At 37.6% G+C, this 26,217-nt stretch overlaps 1 protein-coding gene across 4 annotated transcripts in view; it reads right to left on the reverse strand.

Moving 5' to 3' along the window:
* The window catches only part of Egfr (epidermal growth factor receptor), a 200,328-nt gene that overhangs the window by 64,707 nt on the left and 109,404 nt on the right, over positions 1-26,217 (reverse strand). For all 4 annotated transcript variants that reach the window (XM_078039717.1, XM_078039718.1, XM_078039719.1 and 1 more), the window contains exons 2-5: positions 10,486-10,637; positions 8,929-9,112; positions 5,400-5,534; positions 126-194 (exon numbers count right to left, since the gene is read on the reverse strand). In XM_078039717.1, coding sequence (XP_077895843.1) covers positions 126-194; positions 5,400-5,534; positions 8,929-9,112; positions 10,486-10,637 — 540 coding nt within the window. The remainder of the gene's footprint in view (positions 1-125; positions 195-5,399; positions 5,535-8,928; positions 9,113-10,485; positions 10,638-26,217) is intronic.

Raw genomic sequence — 26,217 nt, forward strand, 5'->3', positions numbered from 1 at the left:
CTGATGGGAAGACAAATCCAATCCCCTGAATCCAGGTTGGGAGGGTGGTCACATCTTGACTTGGGGCTATGCTCATGGGTGGGGAGGGGTGGTCACACATTGAGCTTCTTCACTGACTAACTTACATTTCTGGCAGTTTTCCTCTCCTGCCCCCCAGCAGCTTCCATTGGGACAGCTTGGATCACACTTTTGGCCTGAAACATAAACATTATAAATTCATATCTCAGCAAAAGTGAACAAATGATAAGAAACTGATGATACCTTTCCCATGGCCCTGGGTAATGTTCTAGAAATAAGAAATAGCTTTAAAACTTCTTATTCTTTGGCTACTTTGTTTATAGGATGATTTAAAAGATCCCCATAAAAAATAAAAAAAAGGAATCATATACTGATTTTATTTACATTTCAGCTATGGAAACTGAGGCAGAGAGCATTTACTAATTTTTCACAAGCACATAAAGGATAATTTAAATGAAACTAAGGTCCAGAGTTCCAATTTGCATAGGCTTGGGGGATTTTCTGGCATCTTTTACAACAGAATCGAGGTGTCTAATCTGGTGGAGTCCTTAGTATGTACTTACTATATCTTTGCCATGTGTGGTCATGAGTGAATGAGTGGATCAGTCATCTTTGGGTATTTGAGTATAAACATGTCAATAGTGTATACTACTATGTTAATTATCTCAAATCTAAGCTCATAGTTTACAAGCTACTATCCAGAAATCTTGGCAATTGATCAGTTTTTATAATTGTTCAATTACAAATTATATGTACAAAGACTTTTAATCTCTTTAACCATGTTTTATTTTTTATCAGCACTGAGAAATCTTAAGCCCAGATTGTGAAATCAACAGAGAAAAAAACAGGTTGATCACGAAATTTGTTAAAAAGGGAACAATCATGGGAACATCTCTGTGTGTGTGTTGCTGGAGATCAAAACTGGGGCCTCATTGGGATTACAAGCCTGTAATCTTAGTGACTTGGAAGGTTGAGCACGAGGATCACAAATTTGAGGCCAGCCTCAGCAATTTACCAAGACCCTCAGCAACATAGAAAGATACTGACTCAAAATAAAAAGTCAAAAGGAATGGGGATGTAACTCAGTAGTAAAACACCCCTGTACTAAATTCCTAGTACCCAAATCAGCCAACCAACCAAACAACCCTGGAGTTTCATGAATGTTAGATGAGAACTACACTCTTAGTTACAACCCCAGCCCCATGCAGATATCTTTTAGTATAAACATATCATAATCCAAAGGAGGTAATATGTGCTACAATGTCTCCTATTCTCAGGAAGATTTTAGCTGCTGTAAGAATTTAGGTTGCAAATGGAAGAGGTGACAATTTGCCAAGTGTAGTGAACCAGGAGACCCATCTAAAACAAGTGACAATTTCTACCATTGCCACCAGGAGTGACAGAAATTAATGCAATGCTGGAGCCCACTCCCTGGAGTCATGAAAGATGTTAAGGCCAAGCACTACATGGATGGTGTGTGTGATATGTTGTGAAGACAAAGACAGAGGGAAGGAAACAGAGAAACAAAGAGAAGAAAAAGCAAAAGCAAAAGAAGTGTGTTACAAGCAGCTCTGTCTGTACAGTGAAATGATGTTACCGTTACTTTTCACCCTACACATCAACATCTCCCAATTTTGATCATAACCTGTAATAGGTTTATAAAAGAAATATATTTAAAATAAAAATGATCTTTCAGGTAACAGAGAAACATTTGCCAGCCAATGAATTCAAGGTCTGTTTATAATTGTATCATTAACTCTCTGTGACAAAAATTAGATGCATTCCCACTATATGAAATGTATATAGTAAAAAAGCAAGAAAGAAGAAATAAGAATCATTAAGAGGCAATCAATAAGGACATTTAAATATGTATCTATATAAGAATCAAAATCACACTATGCATTGCTTTGTTATCTTAAAAAAACACTAATAAAGTGTTATGACAACTTTTTCATGCCTTTAAATATCCTTCTACCTAGCATGATTTTGGAAGCATGGCTGAATCATAACTTATCCAATCAATCTCTTATTTTTGATATATATTTTGTTTCTAAGATTTATTATAAATAAGGTTTCAAGAAATATTCCTGTGTAAAATACTTTTCTACATCTCTTATGATTTTCACTCCCCTAATTATTTCCTCTCTTATTCTCAGCCAGGGTAGCCAACCATCATGGATATGAAGGCTTTAAATAAGCTTTGGAAACACACTGCCAAAATTCTCTCCCTGACCGTCTTATTAATTTATATGTCTAGAGCAGAATATAAGAATTTCTGTGCCCCTGTACCCTGATTGACCCATGCATCTAAAATTGAAAGAAATTCAAATATTTAGCAAAAGCAAAAATTAGACTTCCTTATTTTTTCGACCTTTTTACTATAGTGAGAAATAAAATTTTACCTGATTTCTTGGCCACCTATTTTGTAAAAGTGTATGTACATGGTTGTATATGTGTGGGGGCATGCTCATGCACCTGCTCAAGTCCTTAGCCCATTTTGGTAGTGGTGGGTCATCCTGTCAGGATTTCCTTAATGGCAATCAGATGTCATATAATATTTGTCATTACATGTTTTTACATGGAAATTTTCTTTTATGTTATCTAACTTTGGATTTTATTCAATGTGTTATTATAAATATTCATATTTACGTTTCCATCTACCTCTTACATCCATGTTTAATACTTTATTATATATATTTAATATATTTGGAACTTATCTTAAGGTATGGAATGGGTGATGAATTTATTTTCTTTCTTTTTTGTTTGAATTTATTTTCCTTTCAAGATAATTATTCACTCTAACCTCAAATTCCCAACTTTATTAACAAAAGCACAAAGCTGGGGTACATAGTTTGACTTTTCTGAATTTCAGATGTTTTTCCTATAAAATACTCGACTCATCTCACAGGATTTTTTTTTTTTTTTTGTAAAAATGAAACGAGATAAGTTTTCAGGAGAAATGTGTGGACTGCAAAGCAATGGTTAAGGGAGGAGTCCACTTTCCACAAGGAGATTGGCAGTAGGTAATGAGGAAGCTATAGGTATAAGGTGATTTTGTACTTTCCAGTATGACTAACCTAATATACCTAGTTTGTCTTAAAACAAAACAAAACAAAACAAAACAAACAAACAAAAAACCCTTTACAGCTCTATCAGTTCTATATTTCTCCCTAATCATTAAGTCATTTCAGAACAATTTCTTGAATTAATTTTTACTTGAAATGCCATTTCCTTATGGACTTTTGATTTAGTTAGGTTTATAATTGCTATAGTTTGGACCTGAAATGTCCTTCAAAAACCCATATTTTAAAGGATTAATCCCCAGGTTGGTGCTCTTGGGAAATGGTGGAAAGTTTAAGAGGTGGGGCCTAGTGGGAAGTTTGGTCACTGGGGGAGTTGGGGAAAATGTACTTGAAAGGAATATTGGGATTCTTGCCCCTTCTCTTTCTTTCTCTTTTGCTTCCAGCTGCCATGAGGTGAGTGACTTCCTCTGCCATCTACTTCTGCCATGATGTGCTGCCTTTGCACAGGCCCAAAAACTTTGAGACCAACTTACCATGGACTACAACCTTCAAAACTCTGAATTAAAAAAACCCTTTCCTCTTTTAAGTTGATTATCTCAGGTATTTTATTATAGTAGTGGAAAGATAACACAATAATTCTTTAATCAATACCATATTGATTTACAGCTTATAGTGTCATCATATTTGACTCTTAATTATTTCATGAACCTGTCCACCCATCATTTTTTTTCCCAATGCCTCTTGTTGGATCTTCCTTACAATCATGATGGCAGTGAGAACAGGTGTACCATTGCAGGCTGTCTGATCTTATTCATGGCAAATCCATAACCTTTGTTTGTAAGATTTTTTTTGTTGTTGTTATAAATCTGAACAATTTGACCTCCCTATATTTCCTCATATAGCTGAGGAAATTCTAACTTTGGTCTCATGAATAATACAAAAATTTGCATTCTAAAATAAAAACTTTAAGTTTATTGCAAACACAATGGGTGATATGTTGGGTATCTGGTAGAATGATACATTTATAAAATAGAAGAGCTCAATATCCATTTTCATAGTAGCATTGGTTAGGGAGTTAAAAGATAAATGTGATATACTAATGATGGAATATCATTTGGTCATATAAAGGAAGAAAATTTTGACACATGCTACAACATGTATGGACCTTGAGGTCATTATACTAAGTGAAATAAGTCAGATACACAAAAGGACAAATACTGTGCGATTCCACCTGTACCTAGAGTAGTCAACCTTATTGAGACAGAAATTAGATTGAGGGCTACCTAGGCTGGAGCCTAGGGAGGAAGGGAAAACAGGAGTTATTGATTAATGGATATCTAATTTCAGCTTTGCAAGATAAAAGGAGTTCTGCCAGTACACAGTGGTAATGGCGACAATACGACAGAGATGCATAATGTCATTGAAGTTTACATTTAAACATGGTTAAGGTAATAAATTTTATATTATGAATATTCCATCACAACCAGTCAATCAATAAACATGAAGCAAACAGAAACAGAAAAGAACATCCAGCTGATGATTTTGAAGAGTTGTGTCAGCTACATTTTGAGACCAAAAATAAACATGCTTCCACTGAACAGCTGTAGGGAAACAGAGATGCAGGAAGTGGTCATCCCTTCTTATTTTAAAGGGTTGAAATACCAGGGGGGTATCAGGAAGGGGATCAAACTCAGGGGAGCTTGGTAAGTGTAAGCATGTGTCTTTCAGAGTTTACCACATGGCCTTGGCAATGGGCAAGGGGTGTAACCGTGACCTTAGGCCTGGTCTCCTGCCAGGCCCTCCCTCACAAAGCTGCTTTACTGATGAACAGGGCAGGGATGAGGTCAGAAGAATTCAGGGAAATATTTACAAACTTCCTCCCTGTGGGCTGTACCCAATTTTGCCTGTGGTTCCATGTGGGAGTGCCTACAGTCATAATCCAGAGGGCAGAAGTCAAGGGGTCAAGAGGGCTGGGGTACCACTGTAGGACTCAGTAGAAATTTGGTAGCACACAAGAGGTTGGCCAATCTCCATGAGGCAGGATGGGAGAAGCCTCAAGCCAGGACTAAAGGCTACCACTACAGTTCTTCCTGCAACCAGTAATTCTGCTCAAGGGCTATTCAAGGGTTCAGGCTCTGCGTGAGCAGGTGTGCTACCCTGCAACACAAAAAGTAGACTTTTACCTCTGTATTATATAAAAGCTCTCCTGGCAGGCAGATAATGTGTTTACTACTTATTTTTGTTTTAGTATAATATGACTTAACAATAAACATGCTGTCTCTCTCCCCAATTCCAGCACTGAACAGCTCTACCCACCATGGAAGTTGGAAGCCAAGAGAAAGATCTTGCAACACTTACAGCTGCCCAGGCGGTTCTGCAAGTCCATTGACATATTGCTCATAAAGTCATTGTCGACGATATCCTGCCACTGGATGCTTTCCATGTTGCAGAGGACAGGGTTATTGCTGAACCGCACAGCACCATGCAGGATTTCTACATGAACAGAACCACAGTAAGCAAACTTTCCATCTCCTTTAAATTTACATGATGCATGCACACATTTTTTACACTTTACGTTCCAATAGAAAGATGCAGTCCTATGGAAGCCGTGATGGGGGCACACAAAAACTCAGTTTATGATAGTGCTATGGAGGAGTTAGGATTTCTCCTGACCTGGGCTTTGAATAATAATTAGAAGTTTAGAAATACAGCAGGGAGGGAATGGTTAGTCAGTGGGCACAGAATGAATGATAACTATTCAGTAGTGGTTCTGGGATCTGATCAAGCTGGATGAGGACTGATTGAAGAGGTGAAGGAGCAGATAGGGCAGGAAGAGCCTGTGGCAGTCACAGGCATTATAGATTCAGGATGGCAGGATAGGGTGGCCAACCTTCACCTAGCATGCTCCCAGGTGGCTCTGGAGAATATCATGAGGAAAGGGTGTACGCCTGTTATGGAGTAAGAACTGTATGTATGAAAAAGTCACAGGTGGACACCAGAGACATGAGAGATGCACAAGACTGTACTGTACAATTGTTTCAAGGAAGTCAGGATAGGGCATGAAAAAGTTTGGGATGGAAAAAAAAATTCAAGCCTGGACAAAGAGAGAGTGCTGCATTGATAACATTTAAACATAAATATTTCTGAAAATGACTTTTGTGTACAAAACACTGAACAGGTGCTGTGGGGTCTGCAAAGATGGATTAGACCTGCTGGCTTCTTTTTGAGGACTGACACACCAATAAAACAGATTAATGGTTCTGTTTAATGGTCCTGTGCCCCCGGGAGACCATGATGATGAGGCTGGGTACTGGGCTAGTTGGTGTATAAATATTATCTTCATTAATCCTCACAATTGTCCAATGACTATCATTTAAATGTAGAGGAAAAAAAAAATCTTAGTGCTCAGCATTCCACAGGCAGGGAATGGATACAACATGTGCACAAAGTACCAATGCTGAAAAGAAAGGATTCTCCTGGGGAAGAACTCAGAGGCTGCTGGAAAGAATGAGATTTCCAGAATGTATTTACACACTTATTTTATAGGAATAAGAAAGAAAGGCTCTTGCAGAAAGAAGACTTGAAAGCAAAGACACAGAAGGCCTCCAGTACAGAGTTTTTCGGGTACAGAGTTTTCTCAATAGAGGGAAGAGTATAAAGCAATTGCAGGAGGAAACCTGGGAGATCAGGAAAGGCCAAACTGCAGAGCCTGATATGGAAGTCAGAGATGACCACAGGGTCACCAAGTGCATCACGTGCCTCATGAGAGAGCCACGCACAGATGGATGAAACTGAGAGGCCAGATTTGAAAACACAAGATGGCGATGCCAAGGCTGCAGGGACACTCAGGACAAAAGACCAAGGGGCTGAGAGTGCAGAAAAAACAGAGTCTAAAACAGGGTCTTAGAGAAACCTATTGTCAGTGATAGGGAGAAATAAGGGTTAAGAAAGGTGAAGGGGACATCAGGTGCCACTTTCCTGTAGCTTCGAAAAGAAAGACAGTCAGGAGGCAGCCAGATATTTATTTTTACTTTTCACATTCATGAATGCTCATTCTGTGGCAGGCTCTAGGTTGACTGTTAATAATGCTATATTAAATAATCTGGATCTGTACAATCCAACCTTGGTTTAAAAGTAAGAATAATACCAAGGACTCACTAAAGCAGATGCTTTGCCTATGGTGAGTCACTTAATTTTCTCAACAGTCCTAACTATTGTGGTGAGTATGCAGCCCACATTTCTGAAGGTGAGGCACAGGGAGCTGAAAGATCGTGATCCAGAGTCTCTGCTTAGTGAGTGATAGAGCCCGGGCTGGAACCCAGACAGTCTGGCTCCAGGAACCAGACTCACGCCCGCTGGGGCCTTTTTCATGACACATGTGAGGCAAGACAGGCAGAGTGAGGCACACTGAATGTACCGAATCAGCCACTTCACAAAATGCAAGTAAAACACCACGAGTGCTAGAATAAACACAGAAACATGAGCGTGGGTGCTCCGAGCAGTAAAGCTGTGGGTAGGAATTTTTAAGGCAATTTATAGGATGGTAAATGAAGGAACCAAGGAGATGATTGCCTAGCTGTTTCCATTCTCAGCTTTGGATGTGTGGCTCACACTCCAGCTCTGCACACCTGCTAGGCTCCTGTCATTCCAAACAAGGCCTCCTCTGCTCCACACCCCTCTTCTTATCTTGCTCCTTTCCCTTTCAGCTCTATGTCTCCATCAGAACCACACAGGAAGAATGAAATATGGAGACAGTGATTTGGGGCCATCCCTGGCTTCTCTGTTTACTAGCATGGGGCCTTGGGACAGTTAATTTACTGCCATTTCTCTATTTGTAAAACGACTGCATGTAACACCCACTTTGAAAGAGCGATGTGGGCAGTAAATGCAGTTACTGATTTAACATGCCTGCCATGCGGTAGGGCACAATTGTTGTCTATTTTTATCTACACTTTTTTTTTTTTTTAAAGTCAATTTATCCTCATTTCTACCATCTCCAGTTTCCTCTCCCAGGAGCCTCCCAAGTATCCTTCTTACAAGAATTCAAACTTCTATCAAATCTTCATTCCTTGTCCTTAACTTATACCTGATTTTCCATATAACAGCACTACTCTTGAGACTGCATCAAATGTGGGTAGGGTTTTTAATGTACACTAATACCGCCTTATCAGCAATTTTGCTTTACGTAAGTTTTAAATCCCATTGCAAACTAGGTAACAAAATTATTGCTTATTCAATAAGATACTTGAGAGAGAGAGAGAGAGAGAGAGAGAGAGAGAGAACAAGATTATATTCATGTAACTTTATTATAGTGTTCTGTCATAATTGTTCTGTTATTATTCATTAATGGTGTTAATCTCTTACTATGCCCAATTTATAAATTAAACTGCCAGAGGTATGTATATATAGGACAAAAACAGTATAAATAGGCATTTTGGTGCTACAGAGATGATGGGCATTTACTGGAGGTTTGGAATATATCCCCCCCGAGTATGAGAGAGAATTACTGTTTGTCCTTGTATACCTGAGATCTAGTTCAGAAGGCTGGCAATTTATTTCTTCCCCACATGCATGAACTCTCTATTCCAGTGCAGGAATAAAAAAAGATTCTTTTACCCAGAATCTTTGCCATTTCTTCCTAGCTCTCTGGATATTTTCCCACATCCATGGAAGAATGGGTAACTGGCTGAAATCTTCCCTTTCTATTACATTATCTACCTTCTTCTTAGTAACTTCCACTAAGATTCTGGATCCTGCAAACAGTTGGCATGCAATACATGTGTATTTCGTGAATAAAAGGTGGAATTGAAAAATGTGACAGTTATTGAGTACCAATCAGAATCACCTTCTGCATTTACACACACCCATGACCCCCGTGGCCTCTCACCCTGTAAGTTTCTCATGGGCAGCTCCCTTAGTCCAGTTCTATTTTCACCATAGTTAGACAGGACTGCTAAGGCATAAGTATTTTCATAGAGCACATTTCCTCTGATGATCTGCAGGTTTTCCAAAGGAATCCTCTCCACTGTGTTGAGGGCGATGAGTACATAACCAGCAACTTCCTGGATGGTCTAATGAGATAAAACAACAATATTTTATTTCTCTTTCAAAGAGTTCAAGAATTCAAGGTCTGAAATGGGTCCAGATGTTCCAGGGCACCTAACTGCACCATAATACACACGAGTGGATGACAAATGTAAGATATGTAAATGATTACAATTGAGCAAAGAAGTGACAGGATTTGAAATGATCCAATCCTTCCACTTTGGGTTTTGAAGCCTGTAATGAAGAGCAATGTGCATTAATTAGGAGTACTGCAGCTTAACACTTCAGATGAAAATGAAAATTTTAAAAAACTACCTTGCATCTATCTCATAATTTCTTTCTTTATTTTTTTTCTGTACCAGGGATTGAACTCGGATGCACTCAACGACTGGGTCACATCCCTGCCCCTTTTTGTGTTTTATTTAGAGACAGGGTCTCACTGAGTTGCTCAGCAGCCTTGATTTTTCCTGTGGCTGTCTTTGAACTCTCAATCCTTCTGTCTCAGCCTCCCAAGCTGCTGGGATTACAGGTGTGCGCCACAGTGCCCAGCTCTCATATAATTTCTTACCAAAAAAAGTAAAAGAGGGAGGGAAGGAGAGCTCGAGAGGTGGGGTGGGGTGAGAAGGAAAGAGGAAGAAAGGAAGGAAAGAAGGCAGGTAGGCAGGCAGGCTGGCCAGCCAGAAGGTGGCGAGACAAATCCAATCAAAATTTAAGTACCATCAAACTCTAAGCTTACTGTAAAATATTTAGGAATTGTGAGAACTGATTATAATCTCTTGGGAGCTTGAAATTGGCTATGGTGAGAATATTTATGCCAAGGATAAAGGCACATACTATAAAGCCAGGATTTTTATAATTATTATTTTTTTGGAGGGGGGTAACTAAGGATTAAACCCAGGCGTGCTCAATCACTGAGCCACATCCCCAGCCCCTTTTTTTAAAAAATATTTTATTTAGAGACAGGGTCTTGCTGAGTTGCTTAGCACCTCACTAAGTTGCTGAGGCTGGCTTTGAACTTGCAGTCCTCCTGCCTCAGCCTCCCGAGCCACTGGGATTACAGGTGAGCACCTCCATACCCAGCTATTTTCATTATTTTTCAAAAGACCAGATATGCCAGCATACTATGACTGAAGCAATGGCTAGCGATTAATGTCAGAATCTGTGGTGACAGTGGAGTTCCAGGCTAGCTGTTTCTCTCCAATATTCTTTTTTAGCTATAACCTGATCCAAGATAGTAAAGGAGACTCTCACAAAAATCTCATCTATATATAGCTCCTTTGGACTTGGAACCACCACAATGAAAAGTAAACATGCTTCAAGTTAAATTCTGTCTAGCTGTTTTCTGCTAATATGAACTTCTATCATATTTGGGTAGGATAACAAATTCATCCAAACAAACCTTTAAGAAGGAAAGGTCATAATTCTTTTGCACGTAGGTAATTTCCAAGTTCCCCAGGACCACTTCACAGTTATTGAACATCCTCTGGAGGCTCAGAAAGTGATCTTCACAAGTGCCCAACTGGGTGAGCTTGTTACTTGTGCCTTGGCAAACTGGAATAAAGGGAAAAAAAAGATATGTCATAAAATGCTTTGAAGTAACAAAACTAATATAAATATTTACTAACTTTCTAAGCTTTAGTGATTTACAATATTAATTCTGATCAAAGGATATTTCAAGACCAGTGTGATAAAAGATGTTAAAGCTTATGTAAGGTGTAATTCAATGTAAGAGGAAATGCATCTCTATACTGCATGGGATTTCATTATATTAAAATATGTAAAAAATGTTTAAAATTCAATGGGAATATATGAAACTTCTATGAAAGTCTTTAAGACAAGAAAATTCTATAAGAGTTTTGGTAGTCAAAAAGAAAATTTCATAAGGAATTTAATAATTACAAGGTTGAGTTAATAATTGTAAAATGAACATTTTAGTTTGCAAAAAGTTAGCATGCACATTGTGTGTGCAAAGAATGTGCACAAACATAACATACACTAGACAATATTTTCTGACCATCACACTATAGATCTAAAGTCAATCACAAGCACATAATTGAAAAATCCATCTGGTTGGAGATTAAAAATATTCCTCTATACAAATGCAGCAAAGAAAAAAATCAAAGAAATAATTGAATAGTTAGAAAATAACAAAAAAGAAGACACAACTTTTAAGAACACTTGGGGATAGACAAGCATGTTCCTCTGGCTTGTACACTCTGTCATTCCACAGAGCACAAGCATATGCACAATTGCTTTGCATCAACGGCCAATACACCACCTGGGCATTTTTCACTCCTTAGTGTTTCAGGATGTCAAATTTTAATCCAAGATAACATTTTAAATTAGGGGCCAAAGTTAGACTGTAGAAATGCACTTGGAAGCTTACATTTAAAAGCAAAGGAGAGGATTATAATAAAGTGATATTTACAAACCTAGCTCTTTGAAAGGCGTGTTTCGGCAAGCCTAACAAAACAAAGAGGCTTGGGGCTTTTGAAGCAGGGAGCTTGTTAATAAGGGACTATGTTTGAACCAAAATTATCATCAGTGAAGAAATATGGCCTCTGGCTTTGGACATTATAATCAGACCTGGTCAGGTCCTTCTTCATCTGTAAAGGCGCTGACTGGACAACCAGGTGGCAGTCCACAGAGCAAGGCCAAAGTCAATACTGCACTGGTACTTTCTTCAGAAACTTTTAAAATATATACTTCTATTTTATAGGCTTCTTTGTTCCCTCTCTATGGGAATTATTCTAAGAGCATCATGTGTCTGCCCTTGCATGACGGAGCCACAGCCACGAGCACATGTTCAAACACCACATAATCAACCCAAGGCATTTATACAAACATTAGCTATGATGCAATCTTTACATCCTTTTTAACTCTGTGGGGATTTCCCTATTTTTCCCTTCTATGCTCTCATTCAAATTCAATAGTAGTGAAAACTTTCACAAAGGAACTCAGTCCCTATCTCCTATCTGCAAAGGCAGGATGATTGCAGAGTTCTTTCAACCATAATTTTGGCTCAATCCAATGTCGCTCATCTGTTTTTACCCAGGAACCTGGGCTACTTTGACTATAACCTCAACCTGGAATGATCATATAACTGTTCTACCCAAGCAGACAGGGCTGGATTGATTTCCCAATACTAAGTCCTTAAAGATGTCATCATGGATGTAAGTACTGGCTTTTGATAATAACATGCCACATTGAAGCTGGTGTACCTTGTAACAAAAGCTGCTCTTCCTAAACAACAGATATGTGTCTACCTTTCATTATAAATGATCAGCTGTGATCCAGGTCCCCATAAGTAATAGTTGTGCTTTTCATGTCATTCAGATGGGCAGAGTGTATTAGAACTTAGGGTTAGAGCAGTTTTCAGAAGAGCTTCTTCAGTGTACAGAGGGATGACAACAAAAGACGCTGTTTTTTTTTTAATGGTCAAGGACAACAGCTTCTAAATTTCTTTCAGTCAAACCTAAGAATTTTTTATTTTTGAAGACAATGTATGAATAAATTTTTGTCAATAATAAAGGAAAATATGCAATTTAAAATACTAATTTTAAATCATATTATAGATAAAATATTATAGATAAAAATAATTTTTAAAAGACTGTACTTGTTCTTTCACTCATTTATTTTAAAAATGCTAAATGAGCACCTAATTTCATAGCTGTGAAAACTTTTCATGGCCCTTCATCATGTACAATGAGGATGACTTACTTTTATATTCGTAAAAGATTGTATATTTTGAATAAAATAGCAACATTACATATTAGTGATGCAAATGTTGACTCAAAACATTTTAAGAAGCAACTGGCCAACTTGTATAATCAAATAAATATGTGTAAATTCTACATCATGAATTCAAAAAAAACTATCTTGAAGAAGCACTTATATACAGAAAAAGCTTCATGCTGAACATTGTTTATTATTTACCATTTCAATAATGGTAAAAAAAATTGCAAAGAAATCTAAATGCCCAACTGCCCAACAGCACTATCCTTGCATATAAGGGAACAGTTGACATAGTGATTCAATAAATACAAGTTGTTCTTGAATATTATCCCAGGGCTAATGTACTCAAGTACAAAGTCATTATAATGCTGTTTCTTCTACAGCTTTCTCTTCCTATATATCCAAAGAGGATGCCAGCATATGAGTGAAACCTAGGATGATGATCAGAAGAACTGCTCTAGGGGCTGAGGTGGAGCATATTTAGCATGCTTGAGGCCCTGGGTTTGATCCCCAGTGAGGGTACACGCGTGTACACAACCACTCACCCACACACAAAGATTGGTATAGGTTTCACACCTACACACATATGCACACACAGATTGGTATAGGTTTCCTAATTGAAACAAAGTATAATCTTGGCTCTATCTTTATATCAAATATAAAGCCATGAGAAAATTTAAATGTGAGACCACTGAAACAAAATAAAATTATTAGAAAATAATAACCATGAACTAGTTAGTCTGATTTTAAATAAAACTGCAAAGAGTAAGATATTTTTAGTTAGTCCAGGAGAAAGTCTGTTTTATTACTTCCTTATTGTGTGATCTTGAAACATTCCCCTGAACTTTTTGAATTAGGCTTTCTCAAAACACCAAAATAATCCTGAACTGCCAATTGTTTTGAATATTGAATGAATAGATGAGAGCTTTCAGCTTTCTTTTCTTAAAGTTCACATTTGTATACTGTGTGCATGCATGTATATGCTACAACAAATCCCATTAATATATTTAGTTATAATACAATAATAAAATACAGGAAAAAAGTTTAAAACTAAAGAATGTTCATTACTGAGAATGTGACACTAATATACTGTAACATGCAACTGGACAGATGTTAGGTGACCTCAGTGCCTTAGTACACTGCCCTAAGTGTCTAACATAGGATGTTTGGATCTGCACATTGGCTTACTCAGTTGCTTTGCAGAATATTTATCAAATCAGAAAAAAAAAGAAAGCAAAAGGAACACATTGTACTTTAAGAATTTCTTAAAACATGCACTTAAAATTCAGTTTTTAAAACAATTTATTCAGAGAACTTCAATGTTTACTTTAGGTCTATTCATTGACAACCATACAATTTTATTTGTATATATCAAGTTTCATAAAATGCTAATGGCTTTCTCCATCTCTTGCAAACCTGAAGACAAATTCTACTGAATCAAGAACAGGTCCCGTGACTCAGGTAGTCAAATCCCCAAGCTTTTTGTCCTCAAATTTTATTATAAAGATTTATAAATACAAAGAAAAGCTGATAGAATTGTACTGTGAACATCCTTATGTATTATTATGGGGTGGACCGCTCTCCTGGCCCACAAGCCTGGGCAAATCTGTTACTGATTAAGATGCAACTTTTAAACAACTTGTATTCACTTTATCAAGTGTCTATCCATCTATCTGATTTTTTTTTGATGCATTTTAAAGTCAGGTACAAATATCAGTGGATTTCACCTTAGTCCATCACTGACCACAGTTCAATGTCAGTTTACAGTTCTTGTTTTCAAGGGATCATCCACAAACTGTGAATAGATTAATCTGAAGTCTAGCATTTCATGAGTTTTAACAATGTGTTCACTTGTGCACCCTCATCTCCTGTTATGATAGAGAACATCACAGACACCTTCATCCTCTTTCCCAGCCAGGCTTTGCTCCACACACCAGAGGCAATCCTGTGACTTGTTTTCACTCCACAGCAGTTTGCCTACTTTAGAACTTCATATGAATGGAATTGCACAGCATTGCCCTTTTGGTTAAGGATTATTTCACAGCACAGTATTTTGGAGATTAATCCTTGCTTTGTTACACTTTGTTTTTGTGATAGGACCAGGCAACCATACAACAGGAAGTTATCTCAGCCCTGAGATATCTAGGACTGACACAGATTCTGGTTATTCTTCAACTTTACCTTAACTAAAAATGAAAAGGAATCTGCCTTCTTTAAGTGTTACACCACTTGGTTTTATGAGGTAGGCCCTGTGCTCTCCTGTACCATTATGGGGTAGACAGCTCTCCTGGCCCACGAGCCTGGGCAAATCTGTTACTGATTAAGATGCACCCTTAAAACAGGTTTCTCCAGTTGCCCAAACTCACTCAGACACTTTTGGAATGGCCTCAGTAAATTTATAATTGTTTTAATTTGCTGTTTTCTCAACTACATATTAATGGTTGCCAAAGTAGTTGTGCTCTTGCAAATTTCTTCCCTCCACCTCCCAAATTGCCTCTGCTTTTAACTTTGCTTCTGTTTTCCACAGAGCATTCTCTGTTTTAAAACAGAAATCACATCACATGGTTCCTTGGTTTGAACCATATGAAAGTTTCTCTCAGTGTAGTTAGAGTCAGGATAAGCTTCTCTTCATGGTCATATGAGGCTTTGTCAGTTCTGTCTCCTCTCAGTTGCTCTTCTTCTGGCTCCCTGGCCCATCTACATTCCTCCATTTCTCAGCTCACATCCACCAAAGGCTATTCCATCTGCCATCTTCGTGGAGTGCTCTCACACTGCTACCCTGGATCTGTGCATTTTTGCTTCTTTTTTTATCACAAGTTCCAATTCAATGCTCATGCCCCTGGAAAGGCCTGTTCAGAAACCATCATCAGCTTAACACACCACTGCACTGTGTCACATTATTCTACTTTCTTTCCTTCCTAGAACTTATCACTACTTAAAATTAGTATTGGCTTATGTATTTATTATCCATATCTCCCTACCATGTACCATGCATGCATCAAAACTATTCGAAGCCTGCATGCCTGTAATCCTAGCAGCTTGGGAGGCTGAGACAGGAGAACTGCAAATTCAAAGCCAGCCTCAGCAACTCAGTGAAACCGTCTCTAAATAAAATACAAAATAGGGATGGAGATGTGGCTCTGTGGTTGAGTGCCCCTGAGTTCAATCCCTAGTACCAAAAAAGAAAAAAAAAAGCATTTGAAAAATGCATCTGCATCTGAACTGAACATGTGCACACCTTTTCTTATTATTTATTATTAATACAGCATAACAGCTATTTACATAGCATTCATGCTGTGTTAGGTATTATAGTCATCTAGAAATGACTTGAAATACAGAGAAGAATGTGTATAAGTTACATTCTATTTTATATAAGGTAATTATTAAGCATCCATGGATTTGAGCATCCACAAAGTTCTGGTACTAACTCCCCAGGGAGACTGAGGGATTGAAAAAATTTATATATATATATATATATATATATATATATATATATATATATATAAAATATTTTATAAATATACATATTTATATATATTTTTAAAAACATTAGGTAAATATTTCATTTGAGATACACACATACGTATAATACAATATACACAAACACACACACACACATATATATATATATATATATATGGATGGATACACACACTTTGTTTGGACAATTATGATGTGCACACAATGACACCATTGCATATCTTTTTTTGTTGGGAAAGCAACGAGTGACTCCGGGACCAAAGTTTCAGACGATTCTCATTTCTATGTATCAGATGGAGAAGGAGGTGAAGAAAGAGGAAGGATGTATTGGAAGAGTGACAATCTTTACAACTTTCTGATTGGTCATTATAAAGTCTCTCTAGCTTAGATAATACATGTAATTAAACTTCAACAGCCAGAGGAAGATTTATTTTAACCCATTTTCATGATGAAAAGTTTAAAGAAATCTCAAATGAAATATTTACCTATTTTTTAAATATATAAATATATATATTTATAAAATATAATATATATATATATATAAATGTAACAGATATACAGAGTTTTCCAGAGGTTTTATCATGTGAAGATTTATAACTTATTTTGCTTTACTAAAATTTCAAAATGTATATATATATATACATCCAAACTCTGCTGAAGTGCAAAGAACTATGAACTATGTCAGGAAGAAAATATACACTAGTCTTTTTTGAGTAATGGACTTTTACTCAAAAAAGCAAAATTTGTAAATTACAGTTTTTGCATTTTTCAAATTTTCTTCAGTGACCATATTACTTCACAATAATAATATTAATAATAATAAAATCAATAAAAAATTATTAAAGAGAAAATTTACTCAAATCTGTGCTGAACAATGCCAGAGAAGGCTATCTTAATAAATAATTAATAAATACATTTTTAAAAAATTTCAATATCTGTGCCAGTTGGCTTTGTGAAAGTGCTCTAAATTAGAAATGGAAGTACACAATAATAAATAATATTAATAATAAATAAATGATAATGAATAATAATGAAATACATAAACACAGAAAGTGTTTGAAAGGCAGTAACCTGTAGTTCATCCACCTCAGTGTTGTTCACGATAGTTGCATGTGACACCCATTGGCAAATGTCATACTGTATGTGCAGATAATGTCTTTTAAAATGGTGATAGACTTGAAGAAGACCTGCATTATATTCTTTTCATCATCTATTAAATATTAATTAGGGAATTAATTAGCGAAGAGGAAATTTATCCTATAAAAATAATGCTTATCAATTGTGATTATAGAATCAGACTAAATTGATGAAACTTATTTAATCCACAGGATAGTTTGCAATAATAGGAAAGTGGAAGATCTTGGTTATGAGTCATTATGAAACAATCAGAAAAACAAAAGTAATGACAAAGTAGCCATTAAGTTTTTATTGTGGTTCAAATCAAAGGTTTTGTGGAATAGGAGGAGTCTCATAATTGTGAAGATTTTTCTTCATTTACAAACTTTGTTTTTCTCAGTAATGCTTAGCTATATTTTATTTCACAGTTAGTAAACAGTTCTTAGCTGGTAGGCATCTGAAGATATTCGTCAAAATGAATTTGAATCTACACTACAACTTGGAAGTGTACATGTAATACTTGAAAAGGTATCTTAAATTTTTGAGAACTTGCCATATACGTTATAATACACCTACTAGACTAAACATGCCAATCTTTGGCATGCCTAACACAGTTACAAACTAAAGTAACTCTAATTAAGTTAACAAGCAGAAGATTTTAAAATAACATCTTTTATTTAGAGTGGGAGAACAGAACACTAAAAAATTGGTTGACTTTCATCCCCATGATTTCCTTCCTACTATTAAAATATTCCTAAGCCAAGTTGATGATTATTATAAAATATACTAATTAGAGTTGGGATACCTTCGTATTTTGTGTCTTGCTCTGTTGAAGTTAACTGGCATTTCTGAAATCCTAGGAAGGTCAGTGTCATATGTGACTCTAGAATAGGTTTCCAATGACACCATCAAACATTTCTTTCAGCAAGAACATTGGGACAGTGTCATTATGGGGTAATCTCCAGCCAGTTATCTCACCTCTGCAGGTTTCAGTATATTCACTGCTTAAAACGGGAACAGATCTAGGTATTTCACAGGGTAGTTGTAAGCAGTAATGAGATTGTGCACACTAAAGTGTTTTATAATCACTAATATCTTTAAAATAAATTATGGGTGACACCGAGTCTTTACCACAGCAACAATCATCACAATCTACTTCTGACTACATATCGCCAATAATTGTCCACCATTGTTTTTAAAATTATAATAATCTTAAATCACAGGTCAATCCAATCTACTTTTTATGGGAAGTTGAATGGCTCATAAATCTGAATTTAATATGTTTTGTACCACTAAAAACAAAATTAGACTAAAAAACTATTTCAGAAAGCATTGATCTGTTGTTTACTAACTTCAATAAATCCCTTGTGAGTACCTTTACGTGCTTGACAATACACTTTATCTTGGGAGCTAGGAAGCAGATCATTCATATAGAATTAGATCTAAATGTGCTAGAGTATTCCTTGACTGAATATTCAATACTGAACAGGGAACTCTGGAAAAAGGGCAGAATATTGAATTTGGTTAAAAATTTCTCTACATGAAAATATAAACCAGAGTGAATGTGGTGTGCTGGTTTTCATTTCCTAGAGATAGCATGAGTAAGCTCACTGACCAGTGCTCTGTTTTTCTAATCTCTAAGATGAGGACTACTGCTTACTCATGTTCAGGGGCTCTCTCTTTACACAGAGACATACTTTGGGTATGGATAATACCACTTCCCTTCCAAAGGTCTGTCAGCCATACTGCCACTTATACCCATTGCCTCCAGTGAATCTGGCCTATTTATTCAGAGCTCATTCTTTTCTTCAGATGAGCACCTCAGGCCTGCCAGAGAAGGGCAGCAGAGTCAAGAACAACAACAGAACCTACATTTGCATTGCAATTCACAGTTCTCAGTGCTCTTCCTGTGAGTTCAGACACTGACTCATGAATGAGCTACAACCTGCCTGTCACCTGGATGTGGGTGAGGTAATGAGGGTTGGTCATGACCAAATACCAAAGGAGAACCCCTGAAATGGTATAGGTTTGGATTAGTTGGCTGCCACCATAGGAAGGTAACACTTGAAAGACCAGGGATAGGATGGATGGGTAGGCACCAGGTGACATGAATGATTATAAATGAGGGTAAGCCCAGAAAAAGGCAGTCAGGAAAAAGTGGGAAATACAAAATTCCAGTGGGGTTGGTGCCAAAAATCATTTCATGAAAACTGGTTTTGAAACCTGACCAGTTTGCCTTCAGGAAGGTCAGCTCTTTTTTGAAACTTAAGTTTGGAACCACCTGTCACCTGTGACCTGGCTTTACTCTGTGTAGCAGAGAGCTGGTCAACAATAAACAATGTAGACATTTGAGACAGGCGGTATGTGGAACTTGATCCTAAGATCCAACATTGCCTTGGGTTTTGGCATGCTCATAATTTCTTCCACAGCCTCTGATAGGACCTAAGAGCTGACATCAGAGTGTAGCTTTTCTTTTCTGAGATCCACCTTCACGATCCATACATTCCTAGCAAGGTGATAGGAGGAAAGTGAGGCAGGGTTCACAGGATTTCATTATTCTGGGCACAGTCCTCACCTAACTCACATACCTTCTCTCTTATATCCGGCTGCTCAGGCCCACATGACTCACTTAATGACAAAGACTGAGTAATGTTTCCCATATGGGGCTGTTTACTTGCTGGTTGAGTTGTCCCTCTAGAATTCCTATGAATACCATGCATGGCTGGGGAGCTTCTGGGCAAGGTGGGGTCAGAAGCCTGGGACAATACTATAGCCAATCAGCTAGGGCTCTGTCTGCCCTGCTCTACATCTGCACATGGGACATGAGAGGTCATTTGTTCTTCTGTTCATTCATACATTCATTCATTCATTCAACTAAAACATTTTTAGTAAAAGACAATTTTAGTACAAAGACAATTGCCAAGGATGAATCAGAGGACTCACTGCCTAGAAGGAGTATATTAGCCCTCTGGGGAGATGATTTTATAAATGAAATAGTCATAGAACATTCCAAGCCATACAACAGATGTGCTAAATGAACAAGAGACAGAAAGAGGATGATTTGCCAAGCTCAGGTAATCTGGGAAGGGGATTTCAATTTTCCACATTCAGGTTAAATGTATAAATTGCTTATAAATTCCAAGTTTTGGGCTGGTGACTTCAATATACATAATCCCATGATTCACCAACTAAAAAATTAAGTTTTTTTTTTTCTACTGTTTTTCCCTGCATTTCTCTCTTCTGGGTCATTGCCCAAATTCTAAACTTGGGAGTACAAGTTATTCTTTTCAACACTTTGTTTAGGGTCATCTATATGATTCATTCTTCCTGGAAAAAACATGTAATTTGCAAGGAAATAAAAGATTTCTGATTCAAAATGGGATTAAAAATTCCTTTTCTTTCCCCTAATGTTTCTCTGAAGAGAAACTTGGGTTTCTATGTGACAGTGCATGTCCTCCACTCCTTCCAAGATGATTTAAGAGTGCTTTTAAAAATGTTCTTATATTTTTACCAATGTTTTAAAAAATTAGTTTCTAGTGCACATGTGTGTTTTAAGGCCACATGAATGTTAGAAAAGCAAACATACAAGTTGTCCCACCACTGCCACAAATAAGAAAATAAAAGCAAATGAGAACCAAAAATTCAAATAAAAGAACAATCAGTAAGTCACCAGGAGAAGAAAAAAAAATATTTTCCCCCTGAAAACAAAGATGCTCCCTATCATTCCTCCCTCTTTTCCTCCACACCAAGGCCAGGTCTAGTTGCTTAGGTACTCAGTGATAGTCATCATCCTGCCTGTGTTTGGTGGGTGAATACTTCCAGAGTGTTGCTCTTGCAGAACACAGGAAACATGGGCTGATGATGCTGGGGTTCTCCAAGAACCAATGAATGTGTTCCATGGGGAAACTTGTTAAAGCAAGGCTTTTTGAAGATCTGGAATCTTCCCCTGAGGATCAAACATGAAGTAACTGATAACTAGAAGAGTGGTTAATGGATGAAGAAAAGCTGTAGGTAGAGAGGTGGAGGGAAGCTCAACTGCTTTGTGAATACTTGGGGAAGAAATGGATTTGGGAGACTGAGATGGGGCATGAGAGGAAAGCACAAGGCTGGCACACCTGAGACTGCTAAGCCATGTCTCAAGTCTGAGCTTGCAACTGTGCTATATTAGGCTAGGATTGTTCTTTGTATGATAGTCATCTTATCCTTTTACTATTGGGGGCAAACAACTTATTTTTCTTTTCACTTTCGTGAAAAGAAAAGAATCTTAAAAAAAAAAAAAAGTACTGGCTTGATTTTACCAGTGAGCAGAGCGCATGGCTTTCTTTTATTCGAGTTATAGAACCATGTCAGATCATCTACAGAGCTATTTGAGCCTGAGCTTCATGTTTATTTCATCAAGTGTTGGAAAAGCAAAAAGAGAGAGAAAAAAAAAGAAAGTGGAAAACTAACCCCCCAGCTGTTTTGACTACAGAACAATAAACAATCAGACTTTTATTGGCACATGCCAAAGACCACTAGACTTGGAGTCACAGGTCTGGGCTGGAATCCTGGTTCCACTTTTATCTTCTGAGGCAACTTCTTAATTCCTTTGTGTGTCTCTCTCCATCCTCCTACCTTTTCTCAAACAGGGACTAAATGTGTCCCTTGTGACTCCTGGGGGATTTAGTGAAATGGGAGAGTCCCTGTTCAAAGCACCTTTGAGACATGGAAGACCCATAATAAATAGAACTCATCATAAAATCCACGACAAATCTGGATTGGATCCCACTTGAATGAATTGCTTCCTTACTTCCAAGCACTCTCTGAGATTGACCCTCTGCCCTTCTACACACATCGATGGTGTGTGGCCTGGCCAAGAGCCGTGAGATCTCGCTGCTGAGAGAGGAACAGCTGATGCTGACCACAGCTTACTGCCCGCCTTGGTCACAGGAATGAGTTCATGGCTTGAAAGGAAGGCATCTGGACCCACATCTGACCACCAGGGAGTGTGAGCCAGGCACTTAGAGCCAAGGAAGCCACACCTACTATGAGTCTTTCAGAAGAATTCTTTTAAGAGGACGTGCAGTTTGTTCAGAATGGTTTTAACTACTGCTATTTTTTCAATCAAAAAAGAGCCTCGCCTGACTCTCTGTGATGGTTTGTTGAGAGCTGTTGGATTTGGGTGCTATGTGTGCACGTGTTTTTATTTAATGATTGTTTGGAAATGAACAATCTTTCACTCACTCCTATTCAAGTTAAATATTCCTTTTAAATTAAATTTTAAATGGGCAAGAGGCTAGTACACACAGCACAGTTTTAAGCATAGACCTCGTCCCTACAAGAAGACCTGAAGCTTCTCTTTCCCTGATTAGCTCTGAAACCCAAAGCCTATTTTCTGGGCTCATGGACAAGGAGGAACCATCTCAAGGAATACCAAGAACTACAAAATTAACTCAAAAGAAGCCCCCGTCAAGTTTCTGCTGCAGAACAATATTAATTGTGGCTCATGACATTCTTACAGTCAGAGGTGTTCTATTGTTTCTAGAACATATTCACCCCTCCATGAGGGGAGTTATAATTAAAAGTAGAAGTTCCTATAGATAACCAGTTCATATTAGACAGCTCATCTACCTGACAAAATGAGTAGATAATGCCAGCCAGAGCCAGGTTTTTATTGTCAAGTGTCTAGGTCTGGAAAAGAGAAAGTCAAAAGCATTGTTTATGGCATACCAGAGTAGGAGTCAGCAAACTTTTCCTGAAAAAAAAGTTGGAGAGTAAAAACTGTCAGCTTCGAAGATCATATGGTTTCTGCCCAACTCTGTTGGTATAGTGTGAAAATAGCCATAGGCAATTAGCAAATGAACGCATAATGTCCATGCTCCAATAAAACTTCATGTACAAAAACAGATGGCAGGCTGGATTTGATCTATGGGCTGTACTTTGCCAATTGCTGTTTTAAGAGAAAGGTCTACCAGGAGGTCGGGAAGTATATGATTAGAATCCCCTGTATCCTGTACTCTCTGGAGATAAAACTAGTTGAAGTGATTCACTTTCCAAGGCCAAACTACCAATGGGTTCTTAAAAATTTATTTTGGATGGGTTTTGTGCATGCTTGTAATTCCAGCAGCTTGGGAGTCTGAAGCAGAAGAATTTCAAGTTCAAAGCCAGCCTCAGCAACTTAGCAAGACCATAAGCAACTTAATGATGCCCTAAACAACTTAATGGCACCCTATATCAAAATAAAATATTAAAAGGGCTAGGGATGTGGCTCAGTAGTTAAGCGTCCCTGGTTCAATCCTGGGTACAAAAAAATTTTTTTTTTAAATTTTTTACTTCGAGGGCAAAGCTCTTTACATTTTATCATAAGCTAAATATAGGAACTAAAGTAAGAAATAAGGTTCTGAAAACCAAGAGGGAAATGTCGGAAGTGGGAGTATTGTTACTTGTGTGTGTTTGTGTGCATGCAGTTTTATAGGTCTGTGCTTGGCATTATTATTTTAGACTTGGATGCCAACCCCTCACCCCTAAGCACACCCAGAAATCCTGCCTTCCTCTACTCTTAATAAATGGTTGCCAATTCCTTCTGGGCCATTCTGAGTGACAAAGAGTTTTAATTTTGCTAAGAGTTTGTGGAAGCAGTTCTCTTGTATTGACAACTCTATCATATAATTGTACTGATCTGAAACTAGCCCCATGTTGAGTTCCTTAGCTTAACAATAGATGCAACTTACGTTTTTTCAACCTTATGGTGCTGAAAATATTTTAAGATGATAATTGTTTCTCACCAGTTTCTCATCCCAATGCCTTCCTGCAGATTCCCCTCCTCACCAGTCCTCCTGGGAATTCTACGTGTGTGGCCTCCCTGCACAAAGACATCCTCTGCAGAGCCTACCCCATCCTGCTCTTCTTCCTGGCCTCCTTAGGCCTTGAATCTGTCTCTCATGTATGAACACTTGCTCATACTTGAGTGATGAAAGCATCCTGATGTTTCACAGCACATTTCGTCTCTTTAAAGAGAAAATATGTCATCTGAGAATAACAGTAAACATTGTTTCCTTTGCCTTTGGTTTAGTTTGAGAATTTCAGTGAGCAATAAAAGATGAATATATATTGTTGAATTACTGAAGTATCTGCATTAACATCATATATAAGTTTTCAAAAGATTTCACTAACTTTTTAAAAAAGGGTTTAGCAATCAATAGGGCAATGGGGTAATGCAAGTGAAATATTTACCCCATCTACTAATAATAGGGTTTTATTTTGTGTGTGTTTGTGTGGCAGGGGGATGACACACGTGGTTCAGGGTAGAGTGCTTGCCTATGTTTGAAGTACTGGGTTCAATTCCTAGCATCACAAAAAGAAATAAATGAACAAATGTATAAACAATATTTTTTTTAGAAAGAGAGAGAGGGAGAGAGTGGGAGAGAGAAAGAGAATTTTAATATTTATTTTTTAGTATTTGACGGACACAACATCTTAGTTTGTATGTGGTGCTGAGGATTGAACCCGGGCCGCACGCATGCTAGGCGAGTGCGCTACCGCTTGAGCCACATCCCCAGCCCCATAAACAATATTTTAAAAACAGCAGGGTTGATGGTAAAGTCCTCTCAAGCTTGTACAAGGAAGTGTTTTTCCTTGCTTGGGTCTCTTCTGGGTTTTAGATCTCAAACATATCCTATGAGTTTAGCAATTGTAATTGATGGCATGTATAGAATTCTGTTATTGAATGCACCTGAGATTTAAAAAGAGCAATGTTTTCCAAAAACATGGAGTGAGAATTAGTACACAAGAAAACATATCACTATTTCATTATTAATTATCATGTAAAAGAATCCATACAAATAACTTACATGGTAAGTCCCAAGGCATATTTCATACTTTTTTAAAAAAAAATTCCTACCTTTGACTTTGCTCTGATACTTTTATTTTATTTGTGGAAAGCATTTGTAATTTTCCTCTTCACTAAATGTTCTTAAATAGCCTTCTCATTTAAGTAGGCTGAGTGAGGTGAAGCTTCTCTACCACAATAATTCTAGGTCAGTATTTGAATGGATTTCCTTGTCTGCTAATAAGAAATTATTTGAATTTATTTTTTCCTCAGGAACAATTAGAGACTAATCACAAGGAAACATAAGCTGCTTTTGATCATCAGAAGTGTCTTTCAAAATGCAGATACTGTTAAGCAGGGTTACAAGGCATTCACCAGGAAGTTCCCCAGTGAACTTTAGCAAGACGCTGGTGTTGCTAAATCCAGAAGACTCCTGCAAATTAAGTGCTAGGGAGAATGGAGCCAGGTGACAGGAGCCAGGTTGCTACAAATGGGTGCTGCTTACACCATGATATGTCTAAGCACCAAATCCAGGTTCAGGGATTCACCATTTCATTTGTTCTTATGCCAACCCTGCCTTCTCTGGCTGTCCTGTTCAATCTGACAGAAAATGTTGATGGAGATAAAGTCATTACTGGCAACCTGGGGCTCTGCATGTTCCTGCAAGGTCATGTTCCTGCTACAGGAGGGTGTTTTCCAGTGGCCATTTCAATGACTGAGAGGCCGAGACCTAGTGGAAGAGACATATTTCAATAAATCAGTAAGCAGTAATAAAAAAGCAAGACTTTGTTTTTATTTTTAAGCTGACTGCCTGGTGACTGAGGCCAGTAACCAGAGAAGTGAAAAACTCTTAAGTACGCACTTTATGTCTTAACTCAATTCATCCTTAAGTTATTTACTCTGGCACATTGTCAAATCTTTACAAAGAGGAGGGGGTTGGTGGCAGAAGGGGTTTCTCCCAAGAGGCTATATGAGTGCCTTTCACTGAGCCAA

Source organism: Ictidomys tridecemlineatus, chromosome 2, assembly GCF_052094955.1.
Source record: "Ictidomys tridecemlineatus isolate mIctTri1 chromosome 2, mIctTri1.hap1, whole genome shotgun sequence".
Lineage (NCBI taxonomy): Eukaryota > Metazoa > Chordata > Mammalia > Rodentia > Sciuridae > Ictidomys > Ictidomys tridecemlineatus.